General features: G+C 34.9%; 1 protein-coding gene and 1 long non-coding RNA gene across 2 annotated transcripts; one reads left to right on the forward strand and one right to left on the reverse strand.

The window, feature by feature from the left end:
- The first annotated feature begins 4466 nt into the window (after positions 1–4466).
- On the forward strand, positions 4467–6255 carry LOC110701247. The gene is made up of 3 exons (XM_021878863.1): positions 4467–4963; positions 5420–5498; positions 5927–6255. Exons 1-3 carry the CDS (start codon positions 4921–4923, stop codon positions 6189–6191), a joined length of 387 nt encoding a protein of 128 aa, XP_021734555.1. The 5' UTR covers positions 4467–4920; the 3' UTR covers positions 6192–6255.
- A 3710-nt stretch (positions 6256–9965) lies between these two features.
- On the reverse strand, positions 9966–12638 carry LOC110701248. The gene is made up of 3 exons (XR_002507327.1): positions 12562–12638; positions 12386–12484; positions 9966–10305 (listed from the first exon to the last, which is right to left on the reverse strand). It is a non-coding gene; the product is annotated as an uncharacterized LOC110701248 (long non-coding RNA).
- Positions 12639–14136: the final 1498 nt, after the last annotated feature.

The raw sequence follows: 14136 nt of genomic DNA on the forward strand, positions 1-14136 counted from the left end.
GTTTCATTTTTACTTGTTGGTTTCCCATTTTTAAACAAATTTTACTACCTATCGATTCATCCCATTTTTTTTAAACACTTTTTCGCCTCACGTCCACATTAAAAGTAAAAGAGTACTTAGCATATTACACAAAAGCAAATCGTCAACCACTTGCCCCCAAGTGGAACAAAAAAATACAAGACAAATTAAAACAAAATTTCTGCAAGCAAAAGAAAAACATTGGTTAAAAGCACACAGCAAAAGTGAAACCGTCACAAACGACGGCCTTCAAACATCGGCCTCATCAGCAGCAAGCCCATCGACGACCTCCTTGATGACCTAATTGACCCGAGCATTGTCGTCGACGACTTCAACCCGTAGCTCCTCAGCACCGTCGACGAGTTGATCAACAACAGTAACAAGCTAATCTTCGACAATGGGCGGCTGGTCGTCGGCAATCACAGGTTGATCCTCGACGGGCTGAGCATCAGGTACAGCGACCGACGATGCAATAGTAACAGACAGACCAGGACCTGAATCCGCAGTCGACGCCACCGCGGCATCCTCTTCTAGCTCGTCAAGCATCCCGCCATTTGCAAGGAAACGGTCGATCACCTCTTGAGGACGCCACTCTGAAGCCTTTCCATCTAAAAACTGTTTCATCAGCCTGGCCCTCACCTTGATATCCAATTCAGCATAGTCGTCCAACGCATCGTCCAACTCCTTCTGAGTTGACGTCAGCTCGTCTTGGACCTTCGACAAAGCCTCGTCCTTGGCGGCAATGATCCCCACCTTATCCTCCAAGTGCTTGGCCTATTCTTGCAGCTGATCCTTGAGTTTCTGAACCTCCTCCTCCGTCGCCTTCGACTGATCTTGCAGTTGCTTCTCCAGGTCCTCTGCCCTCTTCTTTGTCTCGTCCAGTTCCTTCTTGGTCATCTGGAACACGTTGACAGCAGTTTTGCGTTGAGCCTCACTGTTCTTAGCAGCACCATCCAGCCTTTGCATCTCCTTGGCTAGCCCAATCACCCTATCCCTCAACACCAAAGAATTTTGCAGACACTGACCAAACACATACCCAATTACCAACTTTGAAGACAACCAAATCAACAGGTAAAAACAAAGCCAAAATGAAAGCTTACATATAAATGAACAGAAGCCGCTTCAGAGGCTATGTCCAGAACGGACGAACCGGCTAACATCTCCCTATATCTGGGAAACAACAGTTGATTCAGGGCAGGAAACAAGGAACGTTGATCATCCTTGCGACGATCCAAGAAATTGGCTGGAAAGCGCATCAAGATGTCAGGAGCCGAGGGCTCGTCGCTAGTTTTCTGCTGCTTGCGTGGAGGGGTCGCCGACAGCGTAATGGTCCCCGACTCGTCGACCGTTCTCTCAGGCGACAAAGCCAGGACAGGCTCCGCTTTCTCGGCCACTGGCGCCGGTTGCGGCTCTTGAGGTGCCAACCCTCGCTTTCTCCTCATTCGCAAATCAGCCTCTTGTTGAGTCAAGCTTCGACTTCGACGAACGCCTTGAGCAACCGATTCTAGCAAAGCATTAAAGACCATTAATCGCAAAGCAATGACATAAGTGTAATGCAATAAAATCAAGCAATTACTTACGAGTTGACATTGTCTCCTCGGAATCTTCCGCCTTGTTTGGTGTACTCAACGGAGTACTTTGCTCTTGCCTTGCTTGGTCACTCGTCGCCTTCTTTTTCCGCGCAAACGTTCTTGCTGAAGGGTTGATGGCGAGGAAGTTTTTTACCTTCGACGAAGAGGTTTCCAACGACTCGAGAAAGTCCAAATCCAACTCTGCGTCATGGAAAAAAGAATCAAACCATTTTAGCTAAAATCGAACCATAGAAATACGAATGCCATAGATGAACTTACCCTTCGCCGGCCATCCCTCCGTCAACCACAAACCATCGTTACCCAATGACACCCTATTTACAAACAGGAACCACTTCTTCCAACCCCTGTCATTCACATCAGTATTCAAAACTAACTGATCTCCTTTTTTGCACAAACTGACAAAACCGCTTTCCGCCATTTTTATCTCATACCCTGCCGCCAAATCTTCCAAAGTGAAAGGATCCTCCCAATCTTTGGTCAACTCCACTATCACCGACAAAATCCTCCAGCCAGACGGCATTAATTGCCCCGGACTAATGCCTATAACCTCAAAGAAAGAACGAACCAGAGGTGGGAAAGGGAATTTAATCGTTGTTTCAGCAAAAGGGTATCTAAGGAAAACAACGAAATCCTCAGGACAATCCGCCACCGTCTGGCCGGGCCCCGGAATATAAGCAAAGGTAGTGTCGGGGAAACCCGCCATCTTGGCGAAATCGCTCGTCATGTTTGGAGCCATCAACGACTTAGGTTGAGACTCTGAATTCTGCTGTGAAACAATTGTTCCTTGTTTTTCAACAACGCGAAGAGAAAACCTAGTTCTAGTTTTGGGAATTTCGCTCGACATTGCACCTAACAATTGATTAATGTAAAGGGAAATAGAGTAGATTACCTGGAAACTGAAGTTGCTGAGTGTTTGAAATCGCCGCCGCACGCCGCCACCAAACCACTGGCGAAAACTTGCAAAGAAAAGAGGAATTGAAGAGAAAAGAGTGGAAGAGAGTAGAAGTTTGGGGAAGCGCGAAGCGTGTTGCAGAGTTAATAAAGGATGAAATGACGGTTAGAGTGAGGAAGTGGAAGAAGTTAAGTAACTGCTCTGAAGAACGTGCAAGTCAAAAGACGAAGTCGCCCTTCAGATAATTCGAATTTTGGTCATCTTTTATTTCTTTGTTTTTTCCATCTTGCATTTTCTGCACTTTTATTTCTTAGTAATTGCCAAAAAGTGTATAGTCGCCCACGTTTTTAGCAATTAGGGGCAAATTGTTATGGATAAAAATGTGTAAGATTTAGTCAACGGTAGTCAATGAAGGTCAAGGACGAAGACTTTCCTCGACGAAGTCGTGAGCTCGACGACGCACTACTAGCACCGACGGAAGACGAAGTCAAATAATAACTTCCTATTTTTCGGGAAAAAGATAAAGCAAGGACTTAGTCTAAACTCAGCCAAATCAGTCCGATAGAATTCAAAACAGAAGAAGAATATTTTCAGCAACTAAATCCGAGAATCAAGGGCATGAACTTATCTCCTTGCAACGGCTAGGGCATAACCTAGCAAATCGACTATATAAGGGTTGCAGCAACAGCAAACATGGCATCTATCCCAAGCTTACATCTTACCTCAGAAACTTGTAATTCAATATCATTTTTTTCATAGTGAAAGTTTGGTAGATCCTCATTCTACCCCGCGGTTTTTACCTTCCTTGGGTTTTCCGCGTCACCAACTCCGTGTGTCATTTATTTTTCTACTTTATTTCACGTTATATTTTGCTTAGTTGATCCGTAGCCTAGATTTTGATATTCAATCCCACTTAACGAAAATTAGCATAAACACGTACCTTAAATAACATGATCTATTCGATCGATCTTATTTGAATTGACCTACTTTTAATGTGTGTACTAGTATTTAATTTGGTTAGTTCATCTTAATAAACTAGCCTGAACTTGAAACTAACGCAAGGAACGATTTTTCACCCTAAACATGACTCACTACTAATCTGTCCAACCCTAATTGATTCCAAATTACCCAAGATAATTAACTAACCATTTATAATATGACTATATGAACCCATTTGTATTTTTTTGTATTTTTATTTTTTTTGAAACCGAACTCATTTGTATATATAGTGTTTTCTATAATATAAACTTGGCATTTGTTAGTGACATTACTCCCTTTTCATTTTACCACGTCTGCCCTTGTATACTCATGTTGTCACTTATATTTGAATGTAGGATGAAAATCTTAAGCACTATGTGCCAACAAAAATGTCTTATTGACAATTTCTTCTTTTAATTAATAAGCAGAGTTCAATGAAAATGACATTTATTAAATAAATGTGTCATTTTTTTTTCAATGAAAAATGAAAAAAAAAAAAAACAAAAACAAAAACAAAAAAAAAGGTGCATTGTTTACCTCCTACAAAAAAGGAGTCAGAAAAATTAGGTACTTGACCAATACTTATTAATTATATCAATTATACTCCCTCAAATTAATAAATTTATACAAAGTATAACTCAGCTGTTTAGCTAGCTAGCTAGCTTAAGGGGACAAAGATTTCTAATTCACCAAATAAATCCCTAATTAAATCTCACCACGTCAAGGAACATATTTTTAATTAGATTCGTAGCTAATCATCAATTAGGACGTATAATAAGAAGATTAATACGGAGTATATATTAATAGTATAATATAGGCTTTTCCTTTAACTGGTAGTTTAAATTTGGCTAGCTAGGATAAAGAATATAATGTGTTAGGTGTACCGGATAAAGTTATCCTCGATAATCATCTAAGAGAACATTCAACACAAAATAAGCAAAAATTACTCCATAGCAATTACTTTGTACACAATTCTATCACTTTTTTTTTTTAGAGAAAAATTCTATCACTTTTTTAATCTCCGTCTTATATATATTGAGTACTCGTGTAAAATTTTACACCATATTACAGCAAATTTTTAATAAAAGCGGGTTTTCACTAACTTACTGAAAATCACAGCAAACAAGTGCAAATTGGGCTGCTCAATTTGGGCTCACACGTGTAAATGACAAAAAACCAAAAAATTTCTTAGTTTCTCTTTCTTCTTCTCTTTCCTGTTTCTCTTTCTCTGGTTTTTTTTTCTCTCTCCTCTCGTTCTCTTCTTCTCTTGCTTTTGGCGTTGCTACTTGAATTTCTCTCTTTTCAATCTTTTATTTCTTCACTTTGAAGTTGATTGTTGCTAATTTCAGGTTTGTTTTCTCAATTTTATTTCATTTTATTCAATTTTAAAGTGTTTCGATTTTTAGGGTTTCGTTGTTTTGGATTTTTGTAGTTTTTGCAATGGTGAAGAAGAAGGTTTCTGGTGATGATAATGTTGCTCTAGGTTAGTGTTTGTTCTCATTTTCGCAATCTTTTTTTTTTGTGTTTTGTACAATTTGTGCTATGTTTGTTTAGTTGTGCGTTTTAATCAGTTGCTTTTGCTTAGATTAGGTTTATTTTGAGAATTGCCTGCTAGGTGTTTGTAAAAATGTCTAAATGAAAAATTGCATGTTCATAGTAGTACAATCAATCAAATTGATGAAAGCATTTTGTGTATGAATTTTAGGTATTTTTCTACTATTTTCGTTTACAGTTTAATATATATAAATTAAATGCTGCATTTGATTTTAGTGTGGCAAACATGGTGGATATGTTTATCTTTTTGTGTTGCTTGGTACAATCTTGTCAAATTTTGTCAAAATTTCTATTGTGATGTTTTTTTTTTAAAATTAATTGGTAGGATCTATCAAAGGTTTTCGTTATAGTAGAGCTCAAAAAGCGGTAAATAAAATGGATGCAGGAAGAAAAAAGATGTTGAAAGGTGAAGGAAGTACATCCAAGGGAAATAAAAGGAAGAGGCAAGAAAAAGAGGATGACGAGTAAGATTTTATGTTTTAGAATATTGTATATTTGCTATACTTTTGTGAATGGAATTGTGACTTTTGTAAGAGTATAGGTAACTTTGGTTAATAGGACTGTTTTTATGTGATTTTTGTGTCAATATATTAAGTGTTACTTTTGTGAGTATATCTTTCACTTTTGTATTTATCAATGTCACTTTTGTGAGTGCAAGTGTCATTTTGTGAAAATTTTGATAGTAATCACTTTTTTGAATATTATATCCATGTAATTGAGTGTCATGACTCTCATGAGTATCATTTTTTGTGATTATGATTGTCACTTTTGTGAGAATAAGTATAAAAATTTGTATAAATGTTCATAATTCATGATTAATTTTATATGATAACTAAAATTTCAGTATATAAGTATGTTATAAGTGGTAAGCATCTTTTTTTTGTTTTTTCAGGCCTGATAGGAAAATTACATGTCGTTGTAGACCTTCTTCATTAGTTAAGGTTATAAGTGGGCTTTCTCCGACTCAAAAAAAAGATGTAGAAGAGGTTGGATTTGGTGGTTTGTTGTCTTTACGTGTGGAGAGTATGGTTGGTGGTATACTTCCTTGGCTTGTTGAGAGTTTTAATGGATATACTTGTATGTTTTGTGTAGCTGATGGTAAGGAGTTTGTTGTGACTAAGCATGATGTGTGTGATGTTTTTGGTTTGCCAAGGTAGAAGGTCGTGAGGTTCCTGAAATGAAGGGTAGTTACAAAGGTCAATCTTAAGATGATAGTGCATTGAAAAATAAATGGAGAGCTTCTTTTGATGTTGGTGTTAAGGAGTTGATACCTTTGTCTAGATTAGAAACTAGGATCAAGGAGTTGGTGGATGGAGGTGATGAATTTAAGAGGTTATTTGTTATGCATGCTCTTAGTAGTATGCTTGTTCCTACCGCTAATAGGACTGTTAATTTTAGGTTATTAGTTAATGCTATGGATGATGTTGATCAGATTAAAAATCTTGATTGGTGTTCATTTGTTTTGAGAAAGTTGATGAATTCTGTTGTTAGTTACAAAAATTCTGAGGCTAAAGATAGTATTAGTGGATGTTTGTTGTTGCTTAAGATTATGTATTTTCATCGTTTAAATTTCCAAGGTGTAGTAGAGAACTCCACTATTCCTCTTATCCAACACTGGACAGATAAAAAAGTGAGGAACAGGGTGTCCTTGGAGTTGAAGGCTGGTGGATTTGGTCAGGGGGTTTTGAATGAATTGACTTATCCAGTTTCTGCTAAGTGTGTTGATTTGAATGTTAACAACTTAAGTAAGGGTGAAGGTTGTGCGGTTCCTATTGATGATGATAGAAGATGTGTGACTTTCGATTTGCCTGAAGGAGTATTAACTGATTCTGAGATCAAAAGTGCTGCAACTAATGTATGTTTTTTTTTTTTTCTTTAATAAAACATTTGTTCTTGGTCTCATATAATTGTTTTTTAATGTGTAGGATTTGCATGAGGCGTTTCTTTATATGAAAAGGAACATGGAGCTGTTTTCATCTGTGAATTCCAATTGTTTTAGTTCTTTGCAACGGTTGGTGCATAGTCGTTTTGTTGAACATTTTGTTTCTTTGGATGCTGATTCTATTGAGTTGTCTCAAACACAACAGCTTTTGTCTAACCCGCATTATCATAAGCTTATTGATGGCTTAATTGATGAGTTTATAAAAATGAAGTCAGTGGATGAGTTACTTAAAGTTGATGCAAGTACTTCATCAAAGTCTACCCTACAAGATGGTGGAAATGGTGGAGGTGGTGGAGATGGTGGTGACAGAGGTGGTTCAGTCAGAAGAACAAATAAAAGTTTGTGTTCTTTGGACTGTGGTGAAATTGGTGGTCAGAGTGTAGTGTTTGTTACGCCATTTATGAAAAGTAATTCTCGTGCTTTTAGTGAAAAATTACCTCGATTATATTTAGAAGCTCTTGATTATTGTCTGGTGGAACACTTATTTAATAACAAGTAAGTTCTTTTTTAATTGTCATATTTTTTGAAACCTTTTTTTTTTCTTTTTCTTTTTGTTTTGATATTAATAATATTGTTTGACCTTGCAGTGAGAATCTTGTTACTTATGGATTGCATTTTCTCATTCCAAGAGAGGATATGGTGTCTTTGGTGCATCCTAATTTGGTTCGTTGGTTAGTAGTTGATTGCTACTGCATTTATCTAAATGAATCATGTTTTTATGATACTTGTGGTCCTAAAAGATTCTTTTTTGGTGCGAGGAAAAGTGTAAGCAACTTTCTGTTTTGAGTTATTTGTTTTCTTACTCTTTTCAATTATTTATTTTTTCCTTTTAGTTTGCTTTTTTGCAAGTATCAGAGGGGAACGAAGATAGTTCTGCTAGTTCTGCTGTCTCGGATTTGCATGAAATTTGGGATGAATGGGTTACATATGAAAATTCTTGTTGTGATGTTATTGGTGCAGACTTGGTATATATCTTAATTTTTAATATATATTAACTGTGTGATGGATGTGCTTTATGCTAACTTTTGTTCTATTTTTTTCAGGTTTATTTTCCTATTCTTGTTGATGAACATTATGTGATGTTTGTGATTGATCATGGCAATGAATTGGTTCATTATGTTGATAATATCATTTGGAGTCATGACATGATTACATATTTTCAAAATTTGACTTTTTATCTGGTATGTTATTGTCTATTTTAAAGTATGTTTCTATATTAATCTTATTTTTTTGTTGTTTTTAATATTCTGTTTTTTTTTTTCAGTGTTCTGAATTTGGTGATTTTCTTGCACGAAGAAATCATCCAAAGAGTGAAAAAGTCCCTTTTTACAAGTTTAAAATTGCTGATTTAGTGTGGCGGAAGAGTAAGGTTGATAATAATGACTGTGGTGTGTATATGATGTGTCATATGGAGCATTTTGTTGGTGATACATCGTTTTCTGTAGATGAACTTAGAACAGTGAGTGATCTTGAAACTGATCCGAATTAATTCATTTGTTATGTTTATTCTAATGTTTTATACATATTAATTCATTTGTTATGTTTATTCTAATGTTTTGTGAGGCTGCTGGGAGGAAATTTTTACGTGCTAAGATTTGTGCAAAACTCGTGTTGTCTGACATGAACGAATCAAGATCTGATGTCTTAGCAGAAGTTGAAAAATTTAATGAGAAGAAGAGCGATCTTGCATATGTTGCTGAAATTGAAGGAAGGAGGAAGGCTGCAGCAGCGGAGAAGAAAAAGAAGAAATCTGAAACTGCTCCTCCTACTGTTGACACTGCTCCGAAATCAAAACGAACTACAAAGGCTACACGGAAGTACACTCCTTCTAAATCTTAGCTAATTTTGGATGTTGTTATTAGTTAAGTACTTTTGGAAGTTGTAATTAGTTAAGTACTTTTGGAAGTTGAAACTAGTGATAAATATCGACACTTAAACTAGTGTTAATATTTTCAAAATGTTTGTACAAATTTTATTTTATATATATATATGATTAAATATTGGTAATCTGTTGTTCTTATTTTTATTTATTTATATTTCTGATTATAATTTTATAAGTGTATCATATATCATCATACAGAGATATAGTTGATTTAAATGAAAACTTGAAGTTTAACATATATATTACCATGTTATTAATTTTAAAAACGGACACTTTTGTGATAATTATTGTCACTTTTGTGAATATAAATATCACTTTTGTGAGTGACATATTTCTTTTGTGAATATGCAATACTTTTGTGAGTAAAAAGTAACACTTTTGTGAGAAGATGCATCACTTTTGTGAGCATTATTGTTACTTTTGCGAGTATTAGTGTTACTTTTCTGTAAATGCATCACTTTTGTAAGTGTTAGTGTCACTTTTGTTAGTAAATTCATCACTTTTGCCAGTATATGCATCACTTTTGCCAGTATATGCATTACTTTTTTAAGTATCAGTGTAATATTATATAAATGTTCATAATTCATGAGCAATTCCATATCACAATTCAAAATTCTGTATGAAAGTCAATAGTAGCATTAAACAAAAATAAAATCACTACAAAAAAGTATTCAATTGTGTTTCATCCAAACTCACTACAAGTTCAAAAAAGTCGCACAGTAAGTGTCTTCGATCCAAACTCTGAATTTGGATCTGGTAATGCTTTTTGCATTGATTTCTTCCCTTTTTCAAGTGCTCCTTTTGCTCTCTTGCTTCTTCCCTTTGTTACAGCTCTCTTAGGGTCTAATATAGTGGGTATGGTTGTACTTGTTGATGAAGAAGCAGTATTATTGGTACTCTGAGCGCTCTCTGCCACATTAGAATTGTCATCACTTGCAGCAACCTCCTCCGTAAAAGCTTCGGCCGCAAGTAAGTCTTCCACCATTTTCATACAGTTTTTGAAGTTTTCCTCCATGAATGCTCTTGCCTCTTCATTTTCTTGACTCTTTAAGATTAAGTTATAATATTTTCTCATCATTGTATGTCTCCATGGTGTATATGGGAGTTTTGGATCCTTATTTTCCATTCTATTCCATACTTCAGTTTTTGCAAGCTTTGTCCATCTTTTGCTAATGTACTTCTCTGGAATTCTTGTAATAGAATGTAGATGTAAAATTCTGAGGCAGTGATAGCATAGCCAACCAGAAGCTTCGAAATTCTTGCAAGTGCACCATATAGTTTGGCTCTCATGTATGTAACTTACCTGTTGGGAAGACCATGGCTTTTCTTCTAGCGATACTTCATAAAGAATAATGTTTTCTTCAGTTCTCCCTAGAATTTGTACTGTGGTCGCCATTGAGTAGCCAAATTCCTCTTCAAAGTCTCTAAATAGAGACAATGTGTAAACCTGTACATTAGAGAAATAACTTACTACCAGTCATGTTCCTTTGCATGTATCATTTTTATATTTGCTTATATTGTTTGTTTTCAGTTCTTAGATATATGTAATAAAGGAATATAGAATTACCTGAGCAGCATGCTTTAGCATTCCGGATAGTGGCAATGAAGTAAAGGCTATTGATTTGTTACAGGTAAACTCATTATACTTCTCATCACTTCTCCATCTTTTTATGGTTCTTACAAAGATTCTATAGAATTCTGTCAGTGTTGTTGATTCATCACAAAGAATTCCTGCCGAGAAGAAATCTTTACTAAATGCTGGACACCACTTTTCCTTTAGATTGTACACCCTTTGGTACCATGCATGATTAACCAAATCAAATTTTTGTATCATTTCTTTCCATCTTTCTTCAAATTCTTTTTCTGTCACACATCCCTTCAAGCATTTGTTGAATATTTTTTTGAACTCATTATCCCTTTTAAGGGCTCCAAATCGTGTTATTGCATTTTGTTCTAAGTGCCATATGCATAGCCTATGCCTTGTGTCTGGCAATACCTGCATTCAGAATGTGATGTCACTAAACTTGAACACTTATTCTCACAACAGTGATATTTTTACTCACAAAAGTAACATTTATACTCACAAAAGTGATACTTATATTCATAAAAGTTATGAACACAAAAATGACTTAAAATGAGAGTGGAATCAGTGAATATGATATTGTAATAGAAAAAGAAGTACCTGCTCAATTGCAGTAGCCATAGCTTGGTCTTGGTCAGTGAATATGGAGGTTGGAATTCTATTCTCCATAGATTTTTAAAGGTTTCAAGCAACCACACAAACGACTCTATTTTTTCATTGCCTATGAAAGCACATGCAAACATACAATTTTTCCAATGGTTATCTATTCCAACAAAAGGAGCACATATAAGGTTATACCGATTTGTTCTGTATGTTGTATCAAATACAAGAACATCTCCGTATATTTTGTAATCCTCTAACATCATTGCATCTCTCCAAAAAATGTTGGAAATTCTACCTTCTTTGTCGAATTTCACTCTAAAATAGAAGTTAGGATCTTCTTTTTGTTCTTCGATCAGAATATTCACTAATGTCTGAGCATCTCCAGCCTCTATTTGTTCCATTCTTAGTCTTGAGCAGAAATTGAGGTGATCTACAACACTATGCCCCAAGTTTTCTTCTCCATTAGCTTCTGTACACATGTAATTATATGTGTCCATTGTTGAAAGTCCAACAGATTTCATTGTTTTAATTGCTTCTGCCTTTTCTATTGTTACTTCTCTCTCAGATCGATGCAAATAATGCCACTGCTTTCTAGTTAGTTCATGATTATGCTGTAACACATGTGACACCACCTTAAATTTTCCATCATCATTCATTTTTGTTCTTAGGCTTGCCTTGCAGTTAGTTCTTGTAATGGAGACTTGTCGTGGTTTTCTTTGTTTTAAATCCTTGTTATCTTCATCAACCATTAGAACCATATTTGTCTTCTTTGCAGCATTATGTCTTTTTCCTTCCGCAGAACACACATAGTACTTCTCTGTGACTATACGTGTGTGTAAGCGATACCTTGTTGTATGCTTTCTTATTGAAAATCCCACTGTAGAAGCATGTAGACTGTACAAGTCATAAATTTCTTGATAAGTGTCTCTTTCCACTCTAACTAATTATCCTTCCATATCTAAACCAGTGGTATCTATTGGTTTTGGATTTGTATCTGTTCATTAGTAGAATAAGAGATATTTAGCATTTTCTTGTAACAATTGTAACCAAAATCACAATTACAGCATGCACAAAATCACAAGCAAGTACCTAGAGGCATGAGAACATGGGAGCATAGGGTTATTCACTTAAGCATATGCATAAAGAATAAGTTATTTAGTACAGAGGTATGTAATACAAGTAACTTCTGTATTAATAAAGGTAACATTTGTAATGATATTAGTAACTTTTGTACCAAGAGACATGCATAAATGCTTTTATAAATAAACATATAGTCAATGTAACTTTTGCCATAATATATGTAACTTTTGCCTTAATACATGTCACATTTATAGAATTTTACCTTCGTCTTCATCTACTGGTTGTCCTTCTTCATCTAGTGTGTTCGGAATAACTTGATCTTCATCTTCTAATGTATTTGAAACACCTTGATTTTCAATATCTGCATTAATTATTGAAAATTAAATCAAAATTTTAAGCAAAAACAAACAATAGGTTAGTATTTTTTTAGATTATTACCTTGTATTTGAATTTCTGGAACTTTTGAGTTTTGAATGTTATCATCATTAAATTCATCGAAATCATCAACGAAATTCTTTGCTTCACCTTCTCTGAATGTTTGATTGAGGTCGAAACTCCATGTTTTCTCTGGATGTTGCGTTAATGGTGGTCGATTTTCTCTTTGTAATTGCAGAAATTCGCGCATTAGGTTTTCGTAATTGGAAGCTTTGGAGGTTTCCGGCATTGTTGATCGAAAATTGTAGATTTCTCTCTTCTCCATGGTTGCTTGGTGAAGGAGCTTTGAATCTGGAAAATTGGAGTTTTCTCTCTCCTCCATTGTTGTTTGCTGAAGAAGATGTTAGTTATTTTGGAAAAAGAAAAAAAAAATTATTGTTCACACGTGCGAAAAAACCGGTTGTTCAGTATTTTATTGCACACCGGTTGTATGTAAAACTTTTTGTTACATTCTTCTACTTATATGGTAACCTTTTTTAATGATAAGATCGAATATTATTCTTCTTGTTAATCATAAATTTTAAGTTAAAGGAAAATTAGTAAAGGTTATTATCTCCGATTAAATTATCTATAAAAGACTTAATGACAATTCTAAATTGAGAATCAAATTAAATTTAATTTTCCTTTCAAAAAATAACATTTCTTTTAAGCTTAGATATCTATTTACAATAACAACAAAATTCACAAAACTTAAAAAGTCCTTAATAATTTTTGAGTACTATATACTAAAAATAGTAACTAAAAAATATGAAAAATAGAAAAAATTCTTCACCACTTTCCTAATTGAAACAACCCACTCAATAAATTGTTCGAGAATACTCCAATAACAACTGTAGAAGCATAACAAAGTACTCCGTATTGGTTAATTTATTAATTTATTATTATTGCCCACCTAATTATGTTTACTAAACAAATTAAGCACAATCAATCTCCACCGTCAAACAATGATTGATCCAACGGTCCACATCTCTAGATTCTCTACTATACCTTTCTTTCTTAACATTCTCCCTAGTATAAATACATGTAGCAACCCATGCGAATTCTAAACCAAAAAACTTCATTCTTCAACATTTCAAATAAAAAACTTTCATTAATTATTTCTTCAATAATCATATTATACATAACAAATTAGAAGGTGATTAATTAATTAAAATGGGCGGCGGTAGTAGCAAGCACTCTAGGAAGAGTAACACAAGAAACATGTGGGATGAACCTACACCACGGCGAAAGGTGTTCCCTAGCGACGAAGATAGAGGTTATTGGGTGGCCGAGCCCGGGATTGACCGTAAAGCATCGGCCTTCATTGCTAAATTTCATGAAGCACGTAGGTTTGAAACTCAATCCATGGCGATTCCTACTAATAACTAATAATGATTAAGTTTGTAATATATTTGGAAGTTGCAAAACATTGCTAAATATAGTACTGTTTTACGATGACCACTTATAAAACTTAAACTTAATTAAACGACCGTATTTAATGGTACGGTACAATTCCTTGTACTATATATTAGATAATCTAGTCTTCTTGAAAATAGAAGTATTCTTTTTTTATTATCTTGTTGATCGAGTATTGTCTTA

This window comes from Chenopodium quinoa, unplaced genomic scaffold (assembly GCF_001683475.1).
Source record: "Chenopodium quinoa cultivar QQ74 unplaced genomic scaffold, ASM168347v1, whole genome shotgun sequence".
NCBI classification, from domain to species: Eukaryota; Viridiplantae; Streptophyta; class Magnoliopsida; order Caryophyllales; family Amaranthaceae; genus Chenopodium; species Chenopodium quinoa.